At 49.6% G+C, this 23,024-nt stretch overlaps 1 protein-coding gene and 1 long non-coding RNA gene across 4 annotated transcripts in view; one reads left to right on the top strand and one right to left on the bottom strand.

Moving 5' to 3' along the window:
• The window catches only part of LOC108512856 (uncharacterized), a 19,233-nt gene extending 6,673 nt beyond the window's left edge, over positions 1-12,560 (bottom strand). The window contains exon 1 of the long non-coding RNA XR_001880719.1: positions 12,452-12,560. This is a non-coding gene — a long non-coding RNA (uncharacterized LOC108512856). The remainder of the gene's footprint in view (positions 1-12,451) is intronic.
• Positions 11,746-23,024, top strand: SET (SET nuclear proto-oncogene). Of its 3 annotated transcripts, none has more exons than XM_017848373.1 (8): positions 11,746-12,093; positions 19,141-19,198; positions 19,841-19,983; positions 20,615-20,718; positions 20,810-20,923; positions 21,904-22,074; positions 22,169-22,315; positions 22,912-23,024. In XM_017848373.1, the coding sequence occupies exons 1-8, from the start codon at positions 11,982-11,984 to the stop codon at positions 22,933-22,935; spliced, it is 873 nt and encodes a 290-aa protein (XP_017703862.1). In that variant the 5' UTR covers positions 11,746-11,981; the 3' UTR covers positions 22,936-23,024. The 3 variants fall into 3 exon arrangements, with proteins under 3 accessions (XP_017703862.1, XP_017703864.1, XP_017703865.1); XM_017848375.1 differs by lacking the exon at positions 11,746-12,093 and adding an exon at positions 13,213-13,273 and having other exon boundaries at positions 22,912-23,018; XM_017848376.1 differs by lacking the exon at positions 11,746-12,093 and adding an exon at positions 18,222-18,701 and having other exon boundaries at positions 22,912-23,018.

Genomic DNA, 23,024 nt, shown 5'->3' on the forward strand with positions numbered 1-23,024 from the left:
AATACAAAATTAGCTGGGTGTGGTGGCCCATGCCTGTACTCCCAGCTATTCAGAAAGCTGAAGCAGGAGAATTGCTTGAACCTGGGAGGAGGAGGTTGCAGTGAGCCGAGATCACACCACTGCACTCCAGCCTGGCAACAGAGTGAGACTCCATCTCAAACAAAAACAACAAAAAAAAAAAAAAAAAAAAAAAAAAAGAGAGAGAGAGAGAGAAACACGGCTGGGTGTGGTGGCTCAGTCCTGTAATCCCAGCACTTTGGGAGGCCGAGGCAGTGGATCACCCGAGGTCAGGAGTTGGAGACCAGCCAGCCTGAGCAACATGGTGAAACCCCGTCTCTACTAAAAATACAAAATTAGAGAGGCGTGGTGGCACATGCCTGTAATCCCAGCTACTTCGGAGGCTGAGGCAGGAGAATCGCTTGAACCTGGGAGGCAGAGGTTGCAGTGAGCCAAAACTGCACCATTGTACTCCAACCTGGGCAACAAAAGTGAAACTCCATCTCAAAAAAAAAAAAGAAACACTCCAAGAAAAAATTGTGCAAATTGACATGAATGGGCAGTTTACAAAAGCAGTAGCATCATCAGTCAAGAAGCACATGAAGAACTTCGGCTGGGCACAGTGAGGAGCACCTGTCCCAGCTACCAGAGAGGCTGAGGTCGGAGGGTCACTTGAGCCCAGGAGATCAAGACTACAGGGAGCTGTGATCCTGCACTCCCGCTTGGGCAATAGAGTGGGACCCTCTCTCTCTCTCTCTCTCTTTTTTTTTTTTTTTTTTTTTTTTTACGATAGAGTCTTCTTCTGTCACCCAAGCTGGAGTGAAGTGACTTGATCTCAGTTCACTGCAACCTCCGCCTCCTGGGTTTAAGCAATTCTCCTGCCTCAGCCTCCTGAGTAGTTGGGATTACAGGCACATGCACCAGGCCTGGCTAATTTTCTTTTTTCAAGACGGAATCTTGCTCTGTCACCAGGCCGGAGGGCAGTGGCTGATCTCGACTCACTGTAACCTCTGCCTCCCAGGTTGAAGTAATTCTCCTGCCTCAGCTTCCCAAGTTGCTGGGGCTACAGGTGCACGCCACCTCGCCCAACTAATTTTTGTATTTTTAGTAGAGACAGGGTTTCACCACGTTGGCCAGGATGGTCTTGATCTCTCGACCTTGTGATTCTCCAGGCCTGGCTAATTTTTATAGTTTCAGTAGAGACAGGGTTTAGCCATGTTGGCCAGGCTAGTCTCATACTCCTGACCTCAGGTGATGTGCCCCACCTCAACCTCCCAAAATGCTGGGATTATAGTTGTGAGCTACTGCACGCAGCCTAAGATCCTGTCTCTAAAAAAAAAAAAAAATGCCTGGCGTGGTGGCTCACACCTGTAATCCCAACACTTTGGGAGGCCAAGGCAGGCGGATCACGAGGTCAGGAGATCGTGACTTGAAGCTTGCAGTGAGCCGAAATGGGGCCCACTCCAGCCTGGGCGACAGAGCGAGACTCTGTCTCAAAAAAAAAACAAAAGTTTAATCTCATCAATAATACCTGCTGTGAGATAAAATTTTCCACCTACCAGGAGTGTCTATTCAGGGCAATTTAAATCTATGCTTCTGGGGAGAAAAAAAAAAAGGAAAAATATTTCCACCTGCCAAAATGGAAAGAAGCCAGGTTTAATGAAATATATTGAAATATACACAGACACTACCCAAGAGCAACTGGACAATTTGGGAACATGTTAAAAACCCTTTTTATTGGCCAGGCGTGGTGGTTCACGCCTGTAATCCCAGCACTTTGGGAGGCTGAGGCAGGCAGATCACGAGGTCAGGAGATGGAGACCATCCTGGCTAACATGGTGAAACCCCGTCCCTACTAAAAATACAAAAAATGAGTTGGGCGTGGTGGCGGGCACCGAGTCCCAGCTACTCGGGAGGCTAAGGCAGGAGAATGGCGTGAACCTGGGAGGTGGAGCTTGCAGTGAGCTGAGATCGCACCACTGCACTCCAGCTTGGGCTACAGAGCAAGACTCCGTTTAAAAAAAAAAAAAACTTTTTATTTTACATACTTTTTCACTTAACAATTGTAGTTCTAGCAACATACTCTAAGGAAACAAGCATGTATATGTGTCAGGACTAAGCTGCTCAGATTTTATCACAGAGTTGCTTATAATGATCAAACAGTAGTAGCGCTTAAATTTTCATCTTTGAGGCTTAAATAAATTATAGCACATTTACCCAACAAAAATAAGGCAGGATTAAAAAATGCTGTCAATAATAAAATGTTCTTATTTATACATAATGGCAAAAAGTTGTCAAAAAATTTGTTAATGGTTAAAAAATACAGTAAGAAAGTTGTTTTGTTTTTTGTTTGTTTTCGAGGAGTCTCACTCTGTTGCCCAGTCTGGAGTGCAGTGGTGCAATCTGGGCTTACTGCAACTTCTGCCTCCAGGACTCAAGGGATCCTCCCTCCTCAGCCTCCTGAATAGCTGAGACCACAGGTGCACGCCACCTCACTGGCTAATTTTTCTTTTTTTTTTCCGAGACGGAGTCTCGCTCTGTCACCCAGGCTGGAGTGCAGTGGTACGATCTCGGCTCACTGCAAGCTCCACCTCCCAGGTTCACACCATTCTCCTGACTCAGCCTCCCGAGTAGCTGGGACTATAGGCGCCCGCCACCAAGCCTGGCTAATTTTTTTGTATTTTTAGTAGAGACGGGGTTTCACCATGTTAGCAAGGATGGTCTCCATCTCCTGACCTTGTGGTCCGCCCGCCTCAGCCTCCCAAAGTGCTGGGATTACAGGCATGAACTACCGTGCCCAGCTGTGTTTTGTTTTCTTTTTAGAGATGGAGTTTCACTCTTGTCGCCCAGACTGGAGTGCAATGGCTCAATCTCGGCTCACCGCAACCTCTGTCTCCCAGGTTCAAGTAATTCTCCTGCCTCAGCCTCCTGAGTAGCTGGGATTACAGGCATGCGCCAGCCGCCTGGCTAATTTTTGTATTTTTAGTAGAAACGGGGTTTCTTCATGTTGGTCAGGCTGGTCTCGAACTCCCGCGTCCGAACTGCCAACCTCAGGTTATCCACCCACCTCACCCTCCCAAAAGCTGCTGGTAATTAGATAGGCATGAGCCACCGACACCTCGGTCATCGCTAGGCTAATTTTTTTGCTTTGTTTTTTTTTGTTGTTTTTTTTTGTTTTTTTTTTTGAGGACGGAGTCGTTTGCTCTGGCCCGCCCAGGCTGGGAGTGCAGTGGCGCTCTCAGCTCACTTCCAAGCCCCGCCTCCCGGGTTCACGGCCATTCTCCTGTCTCAGCCTCCTGAGTAGCTGGGACTACAGGCGCTGCCGCCTCGCTCGCTCCGGCTAGCTTTTTTGTCTTTTTTAGCTCCGAGCGGGGTTTCACTGCCTATTAGCCAGGGATGGTCTCGATCTCCTGACCTCGTGATCCGCCCGTCTCGCGCCTACCCAAAGTGCTGGGATTACGGGCTCTTGATCCACCGCGCCCGGCCTGCTTTGTTTTTTTTTTGACGATGGGAGTCTTGCTCTGCCCTGCCCCAGGCCTGGAAGTGCAGGGCGCACTGATCTCGGCTCACTGCAAGCTGTTCCTCCCGGGTTCACGCCATTCTCCTGCCTCAGCCTCCTGAGTTGCTGGGACTATAGGCGCCCACCACCATACCCGGCTAATTTTTTGTATTTTTAGTAGAGATGGAGGTTTCACCATGTTAGCCAGGATGGTCTTGATCTCCTGACCTCGTGATCTGCCTGCCTCAGCCTCCTAAAGTGCAGGGATTACAGGTGTGAGTTAACTAATTAAAAACACCTGGCCGTCACTAGGTAATTAAAAAAAAAAATTTTTGTCCTGGCGTGGTGGCTCACGCCTGTAATCCCACCACTTTGGGAGGCCAAGGCCAGTGGATCATAAGGTTAGGAGTTCAAGACTAGCTTGGCCAATATGGTGACACCCTTGTCTCTACTAAAAATACAAAAATTAGCTGGACGTGGTGGCACATGCCTGTAGTCACAGCTACTTGGGAGGCTGAGGCAGGAGAATTGCGTGAACCCAGGAGGCGGGGGTTGCAGTGAGCCGAGATCGCACCACTGTACTCCAGCCTGAGAGATAGATCGAGACTCCATCTCAAAAAAAAAATAAAAAATTTCTAGGCATGGAGTTAACCATGTTGTGCAGGCTGTTCTCAAACTCCTGGACTCAAGTAATCTGCCTGTCTCAGCCTCCTAACGTGCTGGGATCCAGGTGTGGGCCACCACGCCCAGCCAAAAACTTTTTAAGGAATACTGAGGAGCCAGAGCTCAGTGTGAGCGGCAAGGAAAGATAAATCTCTATGGTAGAGAAACTCTACCCAGGAGATTCCTGGGGCCCTGTCAGAGCTAGTCTCCCAGGGGACTCAGAGACCAACCTTGCTTCACTGTCAGCCTTCCTGAGCACTCTGTTGTCATGACACTAAGGCTATGTTGGTACAGGGAAGCCAGAAAGACAGGGGTTGGAATCTTGACCCTTCTACTCCTTGCCCTGTGATTTTAGGGCAAGTTATGTCTTTGAATCTTTGTTATTTATTTATTTATTTTTGAGATGGGGTATTGCTTTTCCAAGCCAGGGTGGAATGCAGTGGTGCGATCTCGGCTCACTGCAACCTCCACCTCCTGGGTTCCAGCGATTCTCCTGCTGCAGCCTCCCAAGTAGCTGGGATTATAGGCACGAGCCACCGAGCCTGGCGGAGCCTTGATTCTCCATTTGGTTTGATTCTCCCAACTGTAAATTAAGGGCATAATACTATCCTATCAAGATGGATGGGAGGATTCAAAAGGGTAATGCTTTGTTAGCGCCACATGTAGGTTCAGCTGATTCTCCACAAATGGTAGCTATCTACAGCCATCCTGAGCAGACAGGCGAACAGATAATGAAACAATACAATGTTTTGGAAAATTCTGGTTCCCAGAGGGAGCCTGGCCTCAGGGTTATGGAACATCTGGTACTCCCTGAGCCTGTCAACTTTTGGGTGGAGGGGAGGGACGACTTTTGCTTTGCCCCCAGCTGCCCTGTAGCCCCATTCTAGAACCAGGAAGACTTGCCACATTTGTCTAGTAACGCCCCTGGGTGTCTAGAAAGCTCAAACTTTAGAAGCTGGAGAGGAAAGGAAAGGTGGGCCAGGTCCAGCTACCCTGGAGGCTGAAGCAGGAGGATCACTTGAGTCTAGGAGTTCGAGACCAGTGTGGGAAATATAGCAAGACCCTGTCTCTACAAAAAAATACAAAAATTAACTGATTTGCTGGAGCACGCCTGTAGTCCTAGCTACTCAGGAGGCTGAGGAGGGAGGATCACTTAGAGCCTGGGAGGTGGAGGCTGCAGTAAGCTACGATCACACCACCGCATTCCAGCGTGGACGATAAACCGAGACCCTGTATCAATTTAAAAATAAAGAAAAAATATTAAAAAACAAATGAGGCCGGGCGCGGTGGCTCATGCCTGTAATCCCAGCACTTTGGGAGGCTGAGGCAGGCGAATTACAAGGTCAGGAGATCGAGACCATCCTGGCTAACTTGGTGAAACCCCGTCTCTACTAAAAATACAAAAAATTAGCCAGGCGTGGTGGCGGGCGCCTGTAGTCCCAGCTACTTGGGAGGCTGAGGCAGGAGAATGGCGTGAACCCGGGAGGCGGAGCTTGCAGTGAGCCAAGATCGCGCCACTGCACTCCAGCCTGCGCGACAGAGCCAGACTCTGTCTCAAAAAAAAAAAAACAAAAAACAAATGAACAGGCCAGGCACGGTGGCTCATGCCTGTGATCCCAGCATTTGGGAGGCCGAGGTGGGTGGATCACCTGAGGTCAGGAGTTCAAGATCGACCTGGCCAACATGGTGAAACCTCGTCTCTACTAAAAATACAATAAGTATCCAGGCATGCTAGTGGGTTCCTGTAATCCCAGCTACTCAGGAGGCTGAGGCAGGAGAATCGCTTGAATCTAGGAGGTGGAGGTTGCAGTGAGCCGAGATCCTGCCATTACACTCCAACCTGGGTGACAGAGGGAGACTCAGTCCAAACAAACAAACAGGAAAAGTGAGGTCTTATGTGTTTGAATTTTTTTTTTTTTTGAGATGGAATCTTGCTCTGTCACCCAGGCTGGAGTACAGTGGTGGTGTGATCTCGGCTCACTGCTACCTCTGCCTCCTGGGTTCAAGTGATTCTCCTACCTTAGCCTCCAGAGTAGCTGGGACTACAGGTACCTGTCACCACGCCAGGCTAATTTTTGTATTTTTTAGTAGAGATAAGGTTTTGCCATGTTGGCCAGGCTGATCTCAAACTCCTGACTTCAAGTAATCTGCCTGCCTCAGCCTCCCCAAGTGCTGGGATTACAGGCCTAAGCCACTATGGTTGGCCCCAGCTGTTTGTTTGTTTGTTTGAGATGCAGTCTAGCTCTTTTTTGCTCAGGCTGGAATGCAGTGGCACGATCTTGGCACTCACTGCAAGCTCCGCCCCCCCTGGATTCACGCCATTCTCCTGCCTCAAGCTCCCAAGTAGCTGGTACTACAGGCGCCCGCCACCATCCCCAGCTAATTTTTTGCATTTTTAGTAGAGATGGGGTTTCACCGTGTTAGCCAGGATGGTCTCAATCTCCTGACCTCGTGATCCGCCCACCTTGACCTCCCAAAGTGCTGGGATTACAGGCGTGAGCCACCGCGCCCAGCCAGTTTTATTTTTTTATTTTTTTATTTTTTTTTGAGACGGAGTCTTGCTCTGTCGCCCAGGCTGGAGTGCTGTGGCCAGATCTCAGCTCACTGCAAGCTCCGCCTCCTGGGTTTACGCCATTCTCCTGCCTCAGCCTCCCGAGTAGCTGGGACTACAGGTGACTGCCACCTTGCCCGGCTAGTTTTTTGTATTTTTTTTAGTAGAGACGGGGTTTCACCGTGTTAGCCAGGATGGTCTCAATCGCTTGACCTCGTGATCCGCCCGTCTCGGCCTCCCAAAGTGCTGGGATTACAGGCTTGAGCCACCGCGCCTGGCCCAGTTTTATTTTTCATGTCATATGTTCACAAAGGGCCAGATGCCATAGCTCACTTCTATGACTCTGTCTCGGAAAAAAAAAAAAAAAGTTCATAAGGCTCCAAATTCAAAATGCAGAGCAGAACTGGAGACCAGCTTGTCCAACATAGTGAAACTCTGTCTCTACTAAAAATACAATAAATTAGCCAGGCGTGGTGGCTTGTGCCTATATTCCCAGTTACTAGGGAGGCTGAGACACGAGAATTGCTTGAACTCAGGAGGCAGAGGTTGCAGTGAGCTGAGATCGCTCCACTGCACTCTAACCTAGGTAACAGAATGAGACTGTCTCCAAAGCAAAAACAAGAAAACAAAATGCACAGGCTAGGCACGGTGGCTCACACCTGTAATCCCCAGCACTTTGGGTATGCCGAGGTGGGTGGATCACCTGAGGTCTGGAGTTCAAAACCAGCCTGGCCAATATGGCGAAACCCCATCTCTACTAGAAAAAAAAAGGCCAGGCGCGGTGGCTCACGCCTGTAATGTCAGCACTTTGGGAGGCCAAGGTGGGCAGATCATGAAGTCAGAAGATCGAGACTATCCTGGCTAACATGGTGAAACCCCGTCTCTACTAAAAAAAAAATTAAAAAAAAAATAAATAAATAAAACAAAGAGGCAGGTATTATTATCCATTTTACAAATGTATACACTGAGACTTAGGCTTGATAGCAAGCACATCCCTGTGATGAGGTGATCCTCGGATCTGGTTCTCAATGGAACTTGGTTATTCTTTTCATGATCTTAGGCAAATCACTTCTCTCAGGCTCAGCTTGCCCTTTGTAAAATCAAGACACCTGTGACTTTCAAAAATGCATTAGAAGGAGCCCAGAGTCTCAGCAGCTCAAAAAGAAGAAAGGGAATCAATGAGGGACATGGGTGGTGATGGCACATCCTCCACCTTTTCTTCCACCAGAGAAAGCTCAGCTTTTTTAAGTATTGAGGTCATTGACTTATGACTAAGATTTATTTAGTTAAATTAAAGTACTTAATTAATTAATTTTTGAGGCAGGGTCTTTCTCTGTTTACCCGGTTGGAGTGCAGTAGAGCAATCATAACTCACAGTAGCCTCTACCTCCTGGGCTCAAGCCATCCTCCTTCCTCAGCCTCCTGAGTGGCTGGGACTAAAGTCACATGCCTTTATGTTTGGCTAAGTTTTTGTTTTTTTTGTGTATGTGTGTGTGTGTGAGAGATGGAGCCTTGCTCTGTCGCCCAGGCCGGAGTGCAGCGGCACGATCTTGGCTCACTGTGGCCTCTGCCTCCCGGTTTCCAGCGATTCTCCTGCCTCAGCCTAAGTAGTAGTAAAGGCTGCAGTGAGCCATGATGGCACCACTGCATTCCAGCCTGGGCAACAGGGAGGGAGACCCTATCTCAAAAAATGGATACACAGACACACATATATAAAATCTGGTAAACCTAAGATTCATGAATGAAATAACACTGGTGTAGCAAGCCCCATCCAGAAACTCAGCATTACCAGGAAACTAGAGTCCCCTAATGTCTCTTCCACATACCCTTATACCACAAGACTGTGAGCTTCTAATAGTACATACTAATTTGGCCTGTTTTAGTACTTTATTTCTTTCTCTTTTCTTTTTTTTGAGACGGAGTTTCGCTCTTGTTGCCCAGGCTGCAGTGCAATGGTGCGATTTCAGCTCACCACAAGTTCTGCCTCCCGGGTTCAAGCGATTTTCGTGCCTCAGCCTCCCCAGTAGCTGGGATTACAGGCATGCACCACCACACCCAGCTAATTTTTGTATTTTTAATAGAGACGGGGTTTTGTCATGTTGGCCAAACTGGTCTGAAACTCCTGAACTCATGTGATCCTCCTGCCTTGGCCTCCCAAAGTGCTCGGATTACAGGCGTGAGCCACGGTGCCAGGTCATTTATTATTATTATTATTATTATTATTATTATTACTATTATTATTTTGAGACGGAGTCTTGCTCTGTCACCCAGGCTGCAGTGCAGTGGCACATTCTCAGCTCAGCTGCAAGCTCCGCCTCCTGGGTTCACCCATTCTCCTGCTTCAAGCCTCCCGAGAGCTGGGATAAGGCGCCCGCCAACCAAACGCCTGGCTAATTTTTTGTATTTTTAGTAAGATGGGTTTCACGTGTTAGCCAGATGGTCTTAGATGTACTGACCTTGTGACTGCCCCGTCGCCTCCCAAGTGCTGGGTTACAGGCGTGAGTCACCATGCCTGGCCTATTATGATTATTTTTGAGACAGGGTCTCACCGTCACCCAGGCCGGTATGCAGTGGGGCAATCTCGGCTCACTGCAACCTCAGCCTCCTGGGTTCAAGCAATTCTCCTGCCTCAGCCTCCTGAGTAGCCGGGACTACAGGTGTGTGCCACCACTCCCGGTTAATTTTTGTATTTTTAGTAGAGACGGGGTTTCACCATGTTGGCCAGGCTAGTCTTAAACTCCTGACCTCAGGTGATCCACCTGCCTCGGCCTCCCAAAGTGCTGGGATTACAGGCCTGAGCCTCCACATCTGGCCCATTTACTTTCATTTCTTTGTAACATTCCTTTCCTTGAATGTCTCACAATGTATTCATTCCACCTTGTACAGACATTTGCATTGTTTCCAGTTTGTCTATTATGAACCTTGCTGCTGTGAACATTCTTGTACCAATATGTTATGTGTATGTGTTGGAGATGTAGCGAGGAGTACCATTGCTGGGTCACAAAGCATGCACACATTCAGCTTGGGTAGTCTTGGTATGCAGTTTTCCGCTGCAGTTGTACCAATCTACCTTCTGTTAGCACAACCTGCTGTTGTGCTTTTGTTTTTTGCCTTACTCATTTTTATGCACTGACAGACCCCCAATGACAGTGGCCTTTGCCACCCCAGACAAGTGGCTTTCTAAAAATTCTTCTGGGTTGGGCGTGGTGGCTCACACCTGTAATCCCAGTACTTTGGAGGCTGAAACAGGCAGATCACTTGAGGTCAGGGGTTCAACAACATGGTGAAACCCCATCTCTACTTAAAATACAAAAATCAGTCACGCGTGGTGGCAGGCACCTGTAACCCCAGCTACTCAGGAGGCTGAGGCAAGAGAACAGCTTGGGCCGGGCGCGGTGGCTCAAGCCTGTAATCCCAGCACTTTGGGAGGCCGAGACGGGCGGATCACGGGGTCAGGAGATCGAGACCATCCTGGCTTACCCGGTGAAACCCCGTCTCTACTAAAAAATACAAAAAAAACTAGCCGGGCGAGGTGGCGGGCGCCTGTAGTCCCAGCTACTCGGGAGGCTGAGGCAGGGGAATGGCGTGAACCCGGGAGGCGGAGCTTGCAGTGAGCTGAGATCTGGCCACTGCACTCCAGCCTGGGCGACAGAGGGAGACTCCGTCTCAAAAAAAAAAAAAAAAAAAAAAAAAAAGAGAACAGCTTGAACCTGGGAGGTGGAGGATGTGGTGAGCCAAGGATCATGGCACTGCACTCCAGCCTGGACGACAGAGTGAGACTCTTTCTATAAATAAATAAATAGTAAAAATTCTTGTGGTCTGGTGTGGTGGCTCGTGCTTGTAATACCAGCACTTTGGGAGGTTGAGGTGGGCAATTGGCTTGGGACCAGGAGTTGGAGATCAGCCTGGGCAACGTGGCCAAACCCTGTGCCTACTAAAAATACAAAAAATTAGCCAGGCACAGGACATCTATAGTCCCAGCTACTCAGGAGGCTGAGGTGGGAGGAACACCTGAGCCTGGGAAGTTGAGGCTGCAGTGAGCCATGATCACTAACGTATTTGAGCCTCGGTGACAGGATGGGACCTTGCCTTAAAAAAAAAAGTCTTGGCCAGGCGCGGTGGCTCAAGCCTGTAATCCCAGCACTTTGGGAGGCCGAGATGGGCGGATCACGAGGTCAGGAGATCGAGACCATCCTGGCTAACATGGTGAAACCCCGTCTCTACTAAAATACAAAAAACTAGCCGGGCGAGATGGCGGGCGCCTGTAGTCCCAGCTGCTCCGGAGGCTGAGGTGGAGCTTGCAGTGAGCTGAGATCTGGCCACTGCACTCCAGCCCCATCTCAAAAAAAAAAAAAAAAAGTCTTTTTTTTGAGACAGGGTCCCGCTCTGTCGCCTAGGCTGGAGTGCAGTGGCACGATCTCGGCTCACTACAACCTCCGCTTCCCAGGTTCAAGTGATTTTCCTGCTTCAGCCTCCCCAGTAGCTGGGATTCCAGGTGCCCGCCACCAAGCCCAGCTAAAATAAACCTCTTCTAATTCTTAACTTGTATCCCTTTCTGAAATAAGTGAAGAGTGAATAAATACTCCAAGTCTCCAAAGATTCCTGCTTTTCCCTCTTCCTTTATAATTCTTTCTTTTTTCTTTTTTTTCTTTTTCTTTTTTTTTTTTTAATGCAGGCATCTAATTCCTTTGTAATTCTTGATTGGGAAAACTTTTTTTTCAACATTAATCTATCCCTTCAAGCAGAGACAAGGGAGGTCAGGAAGGAGTTAGCTAGACCGGGCAGTGGGGGTATGGTTTACTGAGGAATGTTCCAAGCTTAGGTGAGGCAACAGCACGTGTTTAAATCTTCTGGAGGCCAAAGAGAAAAAAAAAAAAGAGGGTAAGTTCTCAGTAGGGACAGGCCTGTCTACCTGGGGGTTTGGGAACGAACTGGGGGATAGGCTGCAGGGGTTTCACATGAAACCAGGAGGTATAGAAAGCACAGGGCTGCTCTCAAGGAAGAACTTGCCCCCTCCCCCAAAGCCAAGAGTGCCCCTGCAGAGCGAGGCAGAGAGCAACTAAAAGAAATTTCTCCTGATTGGAGGGTGGGTGGGATGAGGCTGGGGGAGGGGGCTGGGGTGTGTGTCCCACTGTCATGTAAATATCCCTTCCAGGCAGGGCGGCTCCAGTGCAGATTTAAACCGCTGGCACCTGGGGCAGTCTCAGTGTTCAGCCTGCTTCCGGACGGGTGAGGAGACTCGTGGTCTGGTTCTAGGACTTCCCTAACAGCATGGCCCCTAAACGCCAGTCTCCACTCCTGCCTCAAAAGAAGAAACCAAGACCACCGCCTGCTCTGGGACCGGAGGAGACATCGGCCTCTGCAGGCTTGCCGAAGAAGGGAGGTATGTTTCTGCGCTAAGTTTTATTGGAGATTTAAGGGATTTGCAAGGATTGACTCTCTGATTTTTTCCCCCCCAATCCCTCTTGAGATGTGACCCCTAAGCGCCCCTGAAGGGTTTTAAGCCTGGGATGGTGGATTAAGTTTACGTGAAGAACCAGAAGAGACTAGACTGGGAGAACGGGAGTGCACGGGAGCTCATCCCTGCCCCCAAGTCAACACTGACCCCTGAGCTTGTCTCCCCAGCCTCCAAACTTCCTCCTCTGGGACTCCCTTTCTTGGCAAGGGGCACTGCCAGCCAGCCTGAGGCCCCTCCTTCACCCCCCACATCCAGTCAAATCCCCGATTCCTGGTGGTTCTACCTCAGTATCTCTCAGATCTGTCCACCTCTCTCTCTGTTCTTGCTGCCGACGGCGGCCCATAACTCTGGCCTGAATCTCTGCCACCTCCTCATCTTGGCTTCCAGCTTCCTCCTCCTCCCCTTCAGCCTGAGCATAGCCAATCACGTGGCCCACTCCCCGGCTTAAACCCCTCCCTTGCCCCCCCACATCCTCCAGGTGCTCAGAAACTTCTGGGGCCCGCCCACCCAGTCCCCACCGACCTCTCTGGGTTCACACTCCTGAGACTCCCCACCTGGAGGCCTCCCTCAAGGTGGTACCCTTCACCTTGACCTCCTGGGACTCTCTACCCTCTGACCTCGGGGCCTAGATACCCACATATCCTTTCCTCTCCTTACCTGTGTACCACCTCCAGCTCTCTGCTGGAAAGTCACTTCCTGCAGGCATTGTGTGAGCCTCAGCACTTGGGAGTTAGGAGTCCCAGAGTCACGCCGCCCCACCCTCTTGTCATTACATCGTAACCAGCAGTTTCATGCGTGCCCTGCTCCCCTTTAAACTCAGAGGTGAGGGCTGCATTTTGGGACACATAGCTGGAGCTGGATACACAGTTGACTGTTCCGGTGATCAGGTCTGGCTCCTAGGGGAGGGTTGTGGTGGAGCCTTCGTGGGCTGGGTGTGGATAGGCCCAGGGCCTGCAAGCAAGCGGGAAGCTTTGATTGGCTGAGGGCAGGCGACTCTTATGGAAGAAGCACTGATGAAGAGTCCTACCTCAGGGCTCACTGTGGACCCTTTTCTTCCACATGGGATGCAGAGACCTCCTGCCCAGCTTGAAACCTACCTTGCTGGGTGAGTCACATAAAACAACCTGTGCTTGTTTTCTCTTCTGTAAAATGGGATCCACAGTACCAATCTCCAGGCTTGCCGTGATTTGAAATCTAAGGGAAGCACTAGACAGCGCCTAGCACATCATCAGTGCTCTAGAGCGCACTTGTGCGCAGCAAAATGTGGATGAGTCTTCCTAGTCTCCTTCCAGTGAGCTTCCTGGGAGCATTAACAGGACTGGAAGGGATGGAAAGGTGTGAGGGGGTTCATCTAAACCCAAATAACAGCTCCTGCTGCTTAGTAGGCACTGATGGTGTGCCAGGAGCTGTGCCAAGCACTTCTCTATCCTGACAGCCGTGTGCTGTGGACATCCCAATTTTACAGATCAGAACAGGAGGCTCAAAGAGATGTGTGTGTTGTAGGGGGAGATGTTCCAGGCTCTGGAGATCTGTTGGTCTGTGCCTGGGACACTGCAGCGCTGTGGGGAATGCCAGCCTCTCTCTGTTCCAGCGTTTCTGGCGGTGGGGTTCTGTCCTCTTCAAAGGGAGCTGGGGGCCAGGCGCGGTGGCTCATGCTGTAATCCCAGCACTTTGGGAGGCTGAGGTGGGCAGATCACCTGAGGGCAGAAGTTTGAGACCAGCCTGGCCAACATGGCTAAACCCTATTTCTACCAAAGACAGTTAGCCAGGCGTGATGGTGCACGCCTGTAATCCCAGCTACTTGGGGGGCTGAGGCAGGAGAATTGCTTGAACTCCGGAGTGAGCAGTGAGCCGAGTTCGTGCCATTGCACTCCAGCCTGGGCGACAAGAACAACAACAACAAAAGAAAACAACCAGAGGGGCCAGGAAGGGGAGGAGAGAGGAGAGGGAGGAATTCTGAGTGAGGGGAGAGGCCAAGGAGAGAGAATGCAGAGCTACTGGCATTGGAGACGGGGAGAGAGCAGAGTCCTAAGAGTGGATGAATAACCTCTCAGTGTGCCCCCAGCTCGTCCGTGTTTACAGACACCCCTGGCCCTTTTGCTTTCTCTTTCTCTTCAACTTCCTAGTGTGCTCCTCACATTTATCTTGAGAAGCACTGTGTGGGGAAGGGCAGGAAAAGAGGGGCAGGGAGGGTTGGGAGGCTAGAAAGGGAAACTGAAAGCCCACTCCCCCGTCAGAAGGCATTACAGGGTTCCCTGGGACCCCTGCAGGTGCTTGGGAAACAGGCAGATCAGGCACTCAGGAGATGTTGTGGATCAGGAGTGACCCTGTGGGTCAGGCTTTGAGGATGGAAGCAGCAGCCCTTGGCATAGTGTTCTCAGACAGACTCAGCCCAGGAGTGGGTCGTGAAATCACTTTGGTGGGGTGTGCCCTGCATTTTAAATAGGAAATTAGAATCACACTACCCTTGGTAAGGGTAAGTTTTGGTTTGTGTGTGCTAGGTCATGATGTCAAAAGTACTTCTAACTGTTGGTCACTTTAAAAAGAATTGAGGCGGGGTGCAATGGCTCACTCTTGTAATCCCAGAGCTCTGGGAGGCTGAGGCTGAAGGATGGTTTGAGCTCAGGAGTTTGAGACCAGCCCGGGCAACATGGTGATACCTCGTCTGCACAAAAGAAAATAAAAAATTAGCCAGGCAAGGTGGCAGTGGCACTTGCCTGTGGTCCCAGCTACTCAGAAGGCTGAGGTGGAAGGATACCCAGAGCCCAGGAGGTCAAGGCTGCAGTGAGCCAAGGTTCTGGGCGACAGAGAGAGAGACCCTGTCTCATAATAATAATAATAATAATAATAATAATAAAAAAATAGAAAAACTGTTTTAAGGTAAGGGCTTTGTCCTTTGCTACTTGGTTTAGAATCGTGGTTCTGTCACTTGCAACAAAGTTTAGTTTATGCTGGGCACAGTGGGTGGCTCATGCCTGTAGTCCCAGCACTTTGGGAGGCTGAGGTGGGCAGATCACCTGAGGTCAGGAGTTTGAGACCAGCCTGGCCAACATGGTGAAACCCTGTCTCTACTAAAAAATACAAAAATTAGCTTGGTGTTGTAGTGGGCGCCTGTAATCCCAGATACTCAGGGGGCTAAGGCCCTCACTTAGCCTCCTGTCTAAGACATGCACTGTCTTGAACATAAAAGATGTTGCTTGAACTTTAAGAGATGATAGTGGGCTGGGCGCAGTGGCTCATGCCTGTAATCCCAGCACTTTGGGAGGCAGAGGCAGGCAGATCACCTGAGGTCAGGAGTTTGAGACCAGCCTGGCCAACATGATGAAAACCTCTCTACCAAAAATACAAAAATTAGCAGAGTGTGGTGACACACATCTGTAATCCCAGCAACTCAGGAGGCTGAGGCAGGAGAATCACTTGAACCCGGGAGGTGGAGGTTGCAGTGAGCTGAGATGGCGCCACTGCACTCCAGCCTGGAAGACAGAGTGAGTCTCAAAAAAAAAAAAAAGAGCCAATAGTAAAGTCTGAGTCTGGAAGGCAGAATTCCAACACCACGTTCTGGTTAAAAATGTCCAAAGAGAGATTTCAGGTATTTTTTGTTTTTGTTTTAGAGACAAGGTCTTGCTCTGTCACTCAGGCTTCAGTGCAGTGGCTGCATTGGGGCTCCCTGAAGACTAGTACTCCTGGGCCCAACGATATTCCTGCCTTGGTCTCTCAAAGTGTTGGGATAACAAGAGTGAGCCACTGCGTGGCCAGGATTTGAAACTGGTCAGCGTATCACTAAAATCAACAAATGGTGCTGGCCGGGAGCAGTGGCTCACGCCTGCAATCCCAGCACTTTGGGAGGGCGAGGTGGGTGGATCACCTCAGGTCAGTAGACCAGCGTGGCCAAGGTGGTGAAAATCCGTCTCTACTAAAAATACAAAAATTAGCCGGTCGTGGTGGCATGTGCCTGTGGCCCCGGTTACTCGGGAGGCCGAGGCAGGAGAATTGCTTGAACCCGGGAGGCGGAGCTTGCAGTGAGCCGAGATTGCGCCACTGCACTCCAGCCTGGGGGACAGAGCAAGACTACTACCATCTCAAAACAAACAAATGCTACTAATCAGGGTTTTCAGGCTTTTATGGTTCATGTCTTGGGGCGTTGGAGGGACAGAGTGCGGGGCATCCGCAATACTTGAAAAGTATTATTTAAACAAAATGCTTCAGCCCTCCTTAGTGGTTCAGAGCTTTGCCTCTCAAGTAGACCTTGTTGGCCCCTTTTATCTCTGGGAACAGAATACCGCCTATCGCATGGGGCTGTTGTGGGGCCTCGGTGAGATAACCGTGCCAGGCGCTGCTGAAAGTGGCACTTAACGCTGTGATTCTTGCAGGCACTGGGCACTGCGGAATAATGTGGTACGCCCTGCCTTCACAGGACTTCGAGTTTAATGTGGCTTCGGTGTCGTAACGTTTATCATTTCATAACAGAAACGGGTTCAGAGAGGAAGGGTGACTTGCTCAAGGGTACAAGCTTGCTGGGCAGGGCTTGGACTAAAACCCAGGAATGGCCCTGCGCGCGGACTACATAGCCTGGGGCTTCGCACACGAGCCCGAGTTTGAGTCCACTCGGCAGTTCCCCATCTGGCATCCAGGATGGGGTGCCCCCTGCTTTCTCCACGAAGTGGAAGGCGCCAAGAGGCCGGGCGGAATTCAGAGCCCCCACGCGAGGCCGGGCCTGTACTTTCGGGGTGGTGGGCGCCCCGCTGCCAGTGCCCAGCGGAGCAGGGAAGCCGCTCGCTCACCACGTGACGCGCCGGCCGCGGCACCCGCGGCCTCCGCGCGAGGCCCGCCCCGGCCCGCCGGCGGCCAGTGTCCTGCGGTCGGGACACCTGAGAGGGGAGAGCGGGGAGGGGAAGCGGCGCGGGGGGCGGGCCGTGCGTCGCCCGCGCGCCTTCCTCGGCTCTGCCCGGCCCTGTGTCTCCGCGCGCAGCTCGCCCCTCTCCCGCGCCAGGCAATGGCGCCGCGGCGCGAGCCCCGGGCACGGAGGCGGAGCATTCGCGCGGGGCCTGGCGCGCTGCGCCTGCGCCCTCCCTCGGCGCGTAGGGAGGAGGTGGAGGGAGGAGGCTGCTTCGGGGAGAGCTAGCAGCGAGCTGGCTGGGGCGACGAGGCGGAGTGAGGGAGCCGAGAGCCGCGCCGGCCGCCTCCCCCCCTCCGCTAACAGGAGCCGGCCGGGGCCGGGGCCCGGGACGCCGCCCAGCCCGTCCCTCGGCGTCAGGCCGCGAGGGCAGCGGCGCGAGCGACGAGGGGAGTAGGAGAGCGAGGGCGCCGGGAGGAGGCGGCCGGACCCGAGCGGGCGCCCGCGGTTGTGGGCGGTTGAGGGGAAGCCGCTGCCCGCCCCCTTCGCCTTCCCTTCTCTCCCCTCCCGCTTCCCCCCCGACGCGGAGCAGCACCATGTCGGCGCCGGCGGCCAACGTCAGTAAAAGGAGCTAACTCAACACGGAACGGGCACGAGACCTCAGTGAGAGCATGCGAGGCCCGGGGGCGGCCCGCCGCCTCTTCGCGCCCGCCGGCCGCAGCCGCCCGGCGGAGTCCGGGGCGCCTGGGGGGGGGCGCGGCTGCGGCCGGCTGTGGCCGCGGACTCGGCGCCCTTTTTTGTGACTCGGCCGGGCCGGGGCCTTGGGTGCGCCGCGGCGGCGCGGGCGCTGCGAGGCGGGGGCGCTGCGAGGCTGCTCGGCGCGGCGGAGGAGACCCACTCTTCTTTCCCCTCCTCGCTCTCTCCCCTCCCTCTCCGAGAAGCCTCTCTTTTATTGTGCTCGCCATGATGCCTCTGCATCCATCAGCCGCACGCCATCGCGCACATGTGCGCGGACGCGTGCCCCGGCCGACCTCTCGCCGGTTCCGCTTCGCGGCCCGGCCGCGGCGGCGCCCGGCCCCTCCCGAGGTGCCCGGCGTGGGGCTTCTGCCTGTGGAGCTGGGGCTGGGTGGGGGGCGCGGGGAGCACGCGGCCGGCCGCGCGCTGGGCCTTGGCCGGCCGGGAGGATGCTCTGGCCGGCCTGGGCGCACTCCCCACGTGGGGCGGCCGCCCCGTCGCACCAGCGTGCGGAGAAACCTGGCGCCGCGACCAGTGTATCGGGGGGCTTGGAAATGGCTAAGAAAGCTGGTCTCTGCCAAGGAGGCTCTCGGCAGGGGGGCTGCCAATCCCGGGATGGTTACCGGAAATGAACCGCGCGATCTGGCCCTTTCACACCCACTTAGCTTTGTAGGGGGGTTATAGTCTTTACAGGACAAAAGGGCACCTATTCCAGAGCACACCCCCTTTTTTTCCTCTCCCTTCTGTGCCTCACTGCTTTCTGATCTAATGTTTGCTCCCAGTAAGTGCTCCAAAGTCGTGTGGGGCCGTATCTGAGGTCCGCCCGCCTGAATTGGGTTGGAGGGGTTCCTGCTCTGAGAAGGTGAGGGCCAGTGTGTAGGATGGTGCCCGGTGCCTTTCCAGTCTTTGTAGGCGTGTCTGGTGTCTTCATTGTAATAGCAGAGTCGTCAACTTTCTATGAAAGGTAGTTTTACCTTGATAGGTGGTAGTCGTGGCCTAATTTGTATCATTGTCATGGCTTTAGTTTACATATTCTAGTTAGCAGCTGCTACTGTTCTCTTGCAAGTGTATAATGTGAAATAATAAACGTGAAGGCTTCTGAATAAGGTTATTCTGTATCTTTCATAGTAGAAACCTTAATGATTGGTCTGTTGTAGTGAAACTCTTTAAAAAGGCGCTATAGAAAACCAATTTCTGAGTAACCCAGCAGACAGCATGACTTGTGAATGGTCTTTTAATTAAATAGAAATTTGTCAGCTACAAGCATGAACATGTGGAACACTTACCTTTGTAGTAGGCGCTTTTGTTTTTGTTTTAATGGCTTTTAGAATATTATAGTATTGACATCTGGAAAACTAGGTGAATTTATCGTAGAATTAAGTTTTTTGCTCCTTTTTTTGCAGAAAAAGAACAGCAAGAAGCAATTGAACACATTGATGAAGTACAAAATGAAATAGACAGGTAACATTTTTCTTAATATACTTTGGATAAATTTTCTGAGATGTGTCTAATGGCCCCGTAATCATTGAAGCTGTGGTCAAACCTATCCACTGTCAAAGGGGAAATGATTCTAACTTGGTTGGAAATACTTACGTAGATTCAGTGTTTTTTGGTGAAGTGATTGTACGAAGTGTTTGATGAAAGTACATTGACCTTACAAAATTTGGGTTTGCTTTCAAAGACTAAAAATTGTCTGAATTGCAGTGTAGGTCTTCTGATAGTTTAGCAGTGTGGCATCAGTGGTTGCTCTAACTTGCCTTACAACTTTGTTACAGAATTAGCCACTTTATTTAGAAATTGTGCTTGAGGGAAACAATTGAAATGGGACTGGAAATAGAGTGGGTGAAGTAAATACACGCAATGTTACCAGAGTGTTGAGTTTGGGCACTCTTAATAGTTATTACTGAATGTTTATTGATAAATCAGACAAAATTGCCATCTTAGTTTTGATTTGAGTGTCTAAACTACGTGATAATGGTTGTTGTAATTTGGTATTATGCATGATTCCAAAGCTAGTAAGTAAATATACACATCTGTAATCTGAAGCAATTTTTTAATTTGTTAAATACTATCATTATCAACATCTCTTTTCATTTGCTTCAGACTTAATGAACAAGCCAGTGAGGAGATTTTGAAAGTAGAACAGAAATATAACAAACTCCGCCAACCATTTTTTCAGAAGAGGTCAGAATTGATCGCCAAAATCCCAAATTTTTGGGTAACAACATTTGTCAACCATCCACAAGGTATGTTTTGGACAGGGCATTATTAAAGGATAAATAGTGTTTGTTAGAATGGAGGAAGCTTGGTGAAGACTTAATCCAACATGCTGGGTCGCATGCAACAAAGACAGGCTGTGTGCAGTGGCTCACACCTGTAATCCCAGCACTTTGGGAGGCTGAGGTGGGCGGATCACTTGAGGTCAGGTTGGAAACCAGCTTGGCCAACACAGTGAAACCCTGTCTCTACTAAAAATACAAAAAAATATGTTGGGCGTGGTAGCGCACACCTGTAATCCCAACTACTCGATACTTGGGAGGCTGAGACAGGAGAATCGCTTGAACCCAGGAGGGGGAGGTTGCAGTGAGCCAAGATTGTGCGCCATTGCACTCCAGCCAGGGTGACAAGAGCCCCAGACAGTGTCTCAAAAAAAGAAAAGAAAAAAAACCTCAAAGACGGGAAAAGACTTGCAGCTACTGCTTTCTATTCTGTTTAGGAGAAGCTATATTCTAATTGCTTGATGAAAGATAGTGACAGTCTGACATTGAGCAATTGCACCAAAGATGCTAAGTTTGGAAAATTTTTAAAGGGATCAGTTAAATTGTTGTTAGTGTATACCTGTTGAAAATTCAACTGACCTGTAATTTTCTGGCCTAGTGTCTGCACTGCTTGGGGAGGAAGACGAAGAGGCACTGCATTATTTGACCAGAGTTGAAGTGACAGAATTTGAAGATATTAAATCAGGTTACAGAATAGATTTTGTAAGTATCTAACTTAATCTTGTTTGCCACTGTGGAATTTAATGTGAGCTTTGGTTGGACCTGTTCATATTTTCTGATCTTTCAATTTCAGTATTTTGATGAAAATCCTTACTTTGAAAATAAAGTTCTCTCCAAAGAATTTCATCTGAATGAGAGTGGTGATCCATCTTCAAAGTCCACCGAAATCAAATGGAAATCTGGAAAGGTATGCTTTGAGGAGTTATTTGACAAAAATGGCATTTTACCTATTTCACTTTAGTTTAAACCGCTTACAAGTGCTTGATACGTTGGTAATGTGGCTAAATAGAAAACCTTAAAATAAAAACGTTCCAGTGTGCTAAAGCCAAATATTAAAATAGTTTAGAGTTCTCATTAGATGTTACAGATGTAGGCAGGAAGATCTTGAGCCTAGGAGTTTACCTGGGCAACATAGACCCTTATCTTCAAAAAACAAACAACAAAAAAGAGAAAATCTAGCCCAAGTTTAAGAATTGAGAACTGGGGCCGGGCGTGGTGACTTATGCCTATAATCCCAGCACTTTGGGAGGCTTAGGTGGGCAGATCACAAGGTCAGGAGATAGAGACCATCCTGGCTAACCCGGTGAAACATGGTCTCTACTAAACATGGTCTCTACTAACATGGTCTCTACTAAAAGTACAAAAAAGTAGCTGGGCGTGGTGGCGAGCACCTGTAGTCCCAGCAACTCAGGAGGCTGAGGCAGGAGAATGGTGTGAACCTGGGAGGCGGAGCTTGCAGTGAGCTGAGATTGCGCCACTGCACTCCAGCCTGGGCAACAGCAAGACTGTGTCTCAAAAAAAAAAAAAGAGAACTGGACTAAATTTTTTGTTGTTGTTTCTGCAATGGTGACTGAGCTCTTCAAATGGCTTGCCATTTCTCAAAATCATTTACATCTGTATTTAGGTAGTAAGACATAATTTAGATATTTGCACTGTGTTGTGCTAGTGGCTGTTATACAGTGGAACAAATTTTATGGAAAGCCAAATTTAGTTGATATTATCTCTACCTGCTGTACAGTTCTATAATTGCTCTTAGGTAATAATAGTGTATATAGTATACTGCTTTTTTTTTTTGCTTAGCTTTCGGGGAAAATTTATTTTTTAAATTATAGGGAGTTTTGGTGTTATAGAGAGATTGTATCAAAAGCTCTTCCGGTATTCATTTAGGATTTGACGAAACGTTCAAGTCAAACGCAGAATAAAGCCAGCAGGAAGAGGCAGCATGAGGAACCAGAGAGCTTCTTTACCTGGTTTACTGACCATTCTGATGCAGGTGCTGATGAGTTAGGAGAGGTCATCAAAGATGATATTTGGCCAAACCCATTACAGTACTACTTGGTGAGTTGAAATACTCATTTATTCAAAGTTGGACTTGTCTCAGTTGTTTAAAAATGAGTCCTTACAAGTCCTTACACTGTGTTGTTTTTTTAAGGTTCCTGATATGGATGATGAAGAAGGAGAAGGAGAAGAAGATGATGATGATGATGAAGAGGAGGAAGGATTAGAAGATATTGATGAAGAAGGGGATGAGGATGAAGGTGAAGAAGATGAAGATGATGATGAAGGGGAGGAAGGAGAGGTAAAAGAAAATTTGGTTAACCCCGCAAAGACAACCTTTAAAGAATTCATCATGTTATTTTGGGGGTTGTATATATAGTGTGGTAGAACTGAGCAGAACTGATTGTGGAAAAAATAAGCCATTTTGTTGTTCAAGAATTAAGGAAATGTTTGATAATCATGTGGTACTAGTGTTTAACTAGTTGGGTTTTCTTTGGTTTTTTGTTTCTCTTTTTGGTTAGGCTTATGACCACCCAACTTGTTTTTCCCTAACCAGTACTTAAGCAGTATAGGCAGTGTAGCTGGCCAAATTCTGACATCTCTGAAATAAAGCTTCACATATTTTCGACAAATTGCACAATTGCTGAATAGTCAAATTAGGATAGGTTGGTTTTATTTTGGATTATTTTATCTGAAATGTGCCTGATTTGGTTAGAACTGAAAAGTTACTAATAAGCAACATCAACACGGGTGTTTCCTTCGAACGGATGCAGCTGACTTACAGGTTTAGAAACTGGAGTGCCCCCAGGGCATATGATCTGTGGGGTCCATTGTGGTCCATATGAAAGGAAGTCTCAGCATTAATTGTGAAGATTAACTGCCCACTTTTTCTTTCAGGAGGATGAAGGAGAAGACGACTAATAGAACACTGATGGATTCCAACCTTCCTTTTTTTAAATTTTCTCGAGTCCCTGGGAGCAAGTTGCAGTCTTTTTTTTTTTTTTTTTTTT

Source organism: Rhinopithecus bieti, unplaced genomic scaffold (genome assembly GCF_001698545.2).
Source record: "Rhinopithecus bieti isolate Rb0 unplaced genomic scaffold, ASM169854v2 scaffold_29388, whole genome shotgun sequence".
Taxonomy (NCBI): domain Eukaryota; kingdom Metazoa; phylum Chordata; class Mammalia; order Primates; family Cercopithecidae; genus Rhinopithecus; species Rhinopithecus bieti.